The following is a 5348-nucleotide window of genomic DNA, read 5'->3' as shown; positions in this document are numbered from 1 at the left end:
TTGCTCGAAAAAGGAATTTGAATGCATATCTAGAGGGCTGTTCCAGATTACACGGGGATGAGGATGCAAACCTTCAGCTTATTAATTTTTTGAACATGAAATTTTTTTATTCAGACAATAGAAGATGGCGAGCTAGTTCGCGAGTAACTCGACAAAATCTATATGGAATGACCATTAAATATTATATTTTTCGAATTTTGACCCTCCCTTTTAAATTGCATTTGAGCGAGGGTCAGGGGTTCACGTAGAGATCTCAAAATTTTCAGGTCTTATTTTCGATCGGTCCCACAACTTTTTTTCATTGGGCCAGATGGATTTGAAATTAAATCGATTTTTGCGATCCGCCCTACTGTATATGGATATTATTTCATTGCCTTACGTAATGGCGCCCATTAAGTTTCACAATGTAGCCTAGTATCAAGTCTTCTGGCGAAATACCATTGGCGATATTAAATCTCAAGTTTGCCTATGTTCCAGTACCGCTCTGCGAAAGCCTGCAATTCTTCGTCATAGGAATCATTCTGTCTCGCATAGTATTACCATGCTGAATATAAAAACCACTCCAACCTCCGTTTGATATGCGAGCATATCTCCTATCACAATTTCGTCATAATCCGTGGTGGTCAAGTAAATACTTTCGTGACGCTATTAACTTGATAGCCTATTCGTTTAGTTTATGAATATAAATTTATAGCGCCCAAGGCCCCGTGAAAATTCCTTCCCTCCTCCGCCTGGCTTTTAGACTTCAATCTTTGAAGTACATTAGACCGTTTCAACACTTGTTCATAGCTTCATGTTGTAAAACAGTATTAGTGGTAATGATGAAAGCCAAGCAGATATGAAGATCGAAGGATTCGTGGAGGACGCAGCTCGCCTACGGTGAAAGAACCCCTCTTATAGGACCCTGCCGCAAGTTCCCGATTCCGCATGCTTGTATGAGAGAGACAATTAGACTATTCTCTCGGTCCGAGGCGAAGATCGTCTTCCCTCAGCCGGAGGCGATGAAGACGGACGGAGAGTTTGGAAATGGGAAGGGAGTGAAGGAAGGGAAAGAAGAGAGGGAACTAGAACGATCTTGAACGATGGAACTCTCGCCTCTTGCTCGCAACTCCGGGACCATCTATCGACTTCTTGAAAATTAAAAAAATAGTCAATACGATTCCCTCCTATGCCGTAAGCCCTCTTGAGTGTACTTACTCTATAGTTAAGAACTCTCTTAATCAGTCGTACATCATCATCAACTTGATATTTTCATAAAAATTACATAGAAGCACTACATAAACTAATATCGATCAGGCAAACTAACATTAATTAACCATACCATTTGAATTGACACCACATAAAAAATTATCCTTGAGACAAAATCCCTTAAACATTTATAAAAAGTGTTGAGATGCATGGTTTCCATTTAAATTCGAAAACTTTCCTACTATTCACTCCATCTACCAGTAAAAATAGCAGTTAAAGACATAAGAATGATTTATTCGATCCATGAAAATAAAGTAGAGTGAAGTTACTAGAACATTGAGAAATTAGGTCACAGAAATAAATGAATATTATTGTATTACTTTAACATTATGAGGCAACTCTTTCATTTCAAACATGAGGTAATCGTAGTGATAGCTAATGAACACTAATTAATTAGAATCCTAAGACTATGTTTTTAAATGACCGAAAACGTGAATCTACGGAGAGAAAGTCTTTTTACAATCAATGCAAGAATAAGGCTTCTTTCCTATGTACACGCATGTGTAAGACAAGGTTTCGTTTGGTAGTATAACACTTTTCACATTCAGGGCAGGAATAAAATTTCTCCTTGGTATGAGCCCGAATGTGATAGATTAGGTGAATCTTTTGAGAAAAAGACTTTTCACATTCACCTCAGGAATAAGGTTTATCCTTTGTATGAATCCTCATGTGACGGACAAGGGTGCTCCTTACAGAGTAAGACTTTTCACATTCGTTACATGAAAAAGGTTTCTCCTTCGTATGAGTCCTAATGTGATAGACAAGGCTACTCTTTCGAGAGAAAGACTTTTCACATTCGTTACATGGAAAAGGTTTCTCCTTCGTATGAATCCAAACGTGATGGACAAGGTTACCCTTTTGAGAAAAAGACTTTCCACATTCACCGCAGGAATAAGGTTTCTCCTTTGTGTGAATCCTCATGTGACAGGCAAGGTTGTTCCTTACAGAGAAAGACTTTCCACATTCATTGCAGGAATACGGTCTCCTTGCTGTGTGTGGACTATCTGTCAATGATTTTCCATCTACAATGAAGCTTTTCCTCACGTCCCTCACATTTTTCTTCTCCTTTGTTACTCCAAAGTTTGCCTTAAGAAGCCTATTTCCTTTTTGTCTCACCCCTTGTCTTGAGATATCTTTTCCGATTGTTAAAGTAGCATCAATATCTAAATTGCCAGAACCAAAATAAATCTTGAGGTGCTCGATGAGATCATGTTTGGCACTGAATGCATCCCCACAGTTGAAGCAATGATAAGAATTGTCCTTTGATCTGGCACGCTTCCCAGGATTTTTAATCATGCTAGCACTTATCTCTTTCTTTTCTACCATGACTGCCTCGGGGCCACTCTTTCTACTGTCAGCGACCTTGAAAACCTTTTTGGTGTCTGGATTATCACAATCACTTGTTTCCTCAGCAACAGTCATTTTTGCTCTATCTACTCCGATTTTAGACACAACCCTGAATTTTGAATGAAACTTTCCATCACCAGGAATTGACCACGAAGTTATGTTATCAGCAAGCGGGGTACCACATTTTACAATGTCTTTATCCATCACTTTCCTTGAATTTGATGCTCTAATTTTTGGTTCATGGAGAACATGCAAAGCTGAGGCTCTTCCAGGAGCTGGGAGATCTAGAAAAGAATTTCACATTTAAAATAAGTAAAGTCAGAAATGTACTCTATGATTCAATGACCTAATTTATAATAATCATTACACAGATATGAAAGTTGCACTTCAACCAATCTTTTGGTTAATTGCCATACACATAACAAGTGTGGCAATTAATTTTTTATGGTATTTTTCATACATTTCTTCACAAATTGAGCGGCCCTGCTGCTAAAAGAAATTCAGTAAGGTATTACGCACTGACCTCAAAATATCTACTCTAGAAAACAAGCCAGTGCACAATTTCACGCAAAATGGTACTGGAGCATCCTAATGCAAAAATTTACCTAATAGTTAAATGTAAAATTACATACAAATTATTCAACTTCTCATACCCACCCTCAATGAGAGTAATGCCCTGTACTTTATTGTACCACAATTAAAAATTTGAATGAAACAATATCCTTGAAATCTAAGCTAACAAGAATAAGTAAGCATGGCCTGGTCGCTTACTGTCATTGCTCTTCAGAACCAAAACTTCTGCACACAAGGAATTAAAATTGAGTTTTGCCTATTTTTATCCAAATTATTTTTTTCTCCATACTTCACTTCCTCCATGAATGTGTTTGACCTAGTAAAGCACAGTTTCCATGAGCACAACAAAGTGAATTGGATGGAGTATGTATCAAAGCAAAATTTTCCCTTTATTTCGAAATTGAACCAAACCTTTTGTCCTCATTTCAACAAGCTCCATGTTAACTTTGTCTATTGATGCCACAGAAATGACGTGGGAGTTGAAATCTCATGCTTTGCATTCTTCACAAGTGATTTTTGGTAATTATTATCTATTAGCCAATCTTAAAGGCAAAATTGTTTTGTAAAGTACAGGGGAGTTTCCCTATGAATGCTCATGACTTCAAATATTGCTTTATTTCACTGAAACATGAAGAAAATTTTACTAGCAATTAGCCAAACTGATTAAATTAACCAGCAGAACTTTTAAAATAAACCAAAGACAGTATAGAAGGATGACAAATTCAGATTCTACATCCTTCACAAGTGGAGTGTCCAAAAACCTGGTCTAAGCATTCAATCAAATTATGTTGTTATACAGGGTGGTATCCAGAAGTAGCAGGACTGATTTTTTTCCGCGCGGGCAGAAAGATTGAGGGGGTCTGCAAGATTGGATATTGTGGTGGGGAGTCTTGGGAACAATTTTCGACATGCGGCAGTCGCCTGCGTGCATTAGTTGAGTGTGGACAACTGTTTCAGTGACCTACTGTTTAGACGCCTCGTCGTTATTTGCGATGGAGCAAAATTTAGAGCAGCGGTACACCATCAAGTTTTGCTGCAAAATTCGAAAATCCGTAACCGAAACCAAGAAAATGCTTACGCAGGCCTACAAGGATAATACTATGAGCCATTCCTCGATATTTGAGTGGCACAAGTTGTTTCGGGATGGCAGGGAGCTCGTCGAGGACGACCAACGCGCCGGGCGTCCGTCAACCTCGAAATCGAAAGCGAAATCGATGTTAATTGCATTTGTCGACCGTCATGGAATTGTCCATAAGGAGTTTCTACCTCCTGGAAATTCTGTTAACGCAAGATTTTACGCGGAAGTGCTGCGAAATCGGATCACACGCGTGCGAAAAGACCTGTGGGGCATTGGAAGCTCCACCGCGGCAATGCACCGTGCCATGACGCGTGGATTGTGAGGGATATCCTGGCCAAATTCGGCGTTTCCACGTTGCCTCACCCCCCTTTACAGCCCTGATGTAGCACCACCGAACTTCTTCCTGTACCCCAGGATCAAGAGGCAGCCAAGGGGTATCGTTTCGACTCGGTGGAAGCGGTCCAAGCGGCGACAACGAGGGCGCTGAACAGCATTCCGGAGGACGACTTCCAGAAGGCCTCCACGACGTGAAAGACTCGCTACGAGAAGTGTGTGGATGCCCAAAGGGGCGGTTTTGAAGAGTGTTGAGTCGGTATATCAAAATTTTCAATAAATTAATTTAAAAAAAAATCAGTCCTACTACTTCTGGATACCACCCTGTAGTCCATTGCGAGTAGTCCTCTAATCACCCCCCATAAAGGGTTACATGTATAACCAATATTTTAAACTACAAATCCAGTTAAACATTTACAGGTCAAATGTAATACTGTATAAGAGCCACCCTGCAAAGGGTGAGCGTTAGTCAAGCGGTTAAGATGCCCAGTCATCACCTCGAGGACAGGGGATCGAGCTAAATATAAAAATAAAAATTTCAGTGAAATTTATAGAAATATTGACGAATAACAGGCTTCTGTTAAATAGAAATTAGAATGGAAGTATGAAAAAAGTTTCATGCAAGGATACCAAAATTTGATTGAATTCTGAAATCCAGTTTTGGGACATTTGCCTAGTCAGAATTAGTTACAAGTCTTTTCTGTGAAGAGTCATTTTCAAGCACTTAAGAGCACTTACCCACTGCCTCTGTCATAGACTCCATGGCCAT

The 5348-nt window shown here is 39.5% G+C and overlaps 1 protein-coding gene across 1 annotated transcript; it reads right to left on the bottom strand.

Annotated features, from left to right (window-relative positions):
* Positions 1 to 1589: 1589 nt before the first annotated feature.
* Positions 1590 to 5348, bottom strand: LOC124172327 (zinc finger protein 252-like). The gene is made up of 2 exons (XM_046551767.1): positions 5318 to 5348; positions 1590 to 2879 (listed from the first exon to the last, which is right to left on the bottom strand). The coding sequence occupies exons 1-2, from the start codon at positions 5346 to 5348 to the stop codon at positions 1882 to 1884; spliced, it is 1029 nt and encodes a 342-aa protein (XP_046407723.1). The 3' UTR covers positions 1590 to 1881.

This window comes from Ischnura elegans (assembly GCF_921293095.1).
Source record: "Ischnura elegans chromosome 13 unlocalized genomic scaffold, ioIscEleg1.1 SUPER_13_unloc_1, whole genome shotgun sequence".
Taxonomy (NCBI): domain Eukaryota; kingdom Metazoa; phylum Arthropoda; class Insecta; order Odonata; family Coenagrionidae; genus Ischnura; species Ischnura elegans.
Note: the sequence above shows the minus strand (reverse complement) of the source record. Positions and strands in the feature narration are given on the sequence as shown.

Bases quoted from the DNA above. Each gene is read 5' to 3' on its own strand.
- LOC124172327 (XM_046551767.1), bottom strand. From the start codon at position 5,348: ATGGCCATGGAGTCTATGACAGAGGCAGTGG. The intron at 2,880-5,317 runs GTAAGTGCTCTT...ATTCTTTTCTAG, and splicing joins GTCTATGACAGAGGCAGTGG to ATCTCCCAGCTCCTGGAAGA.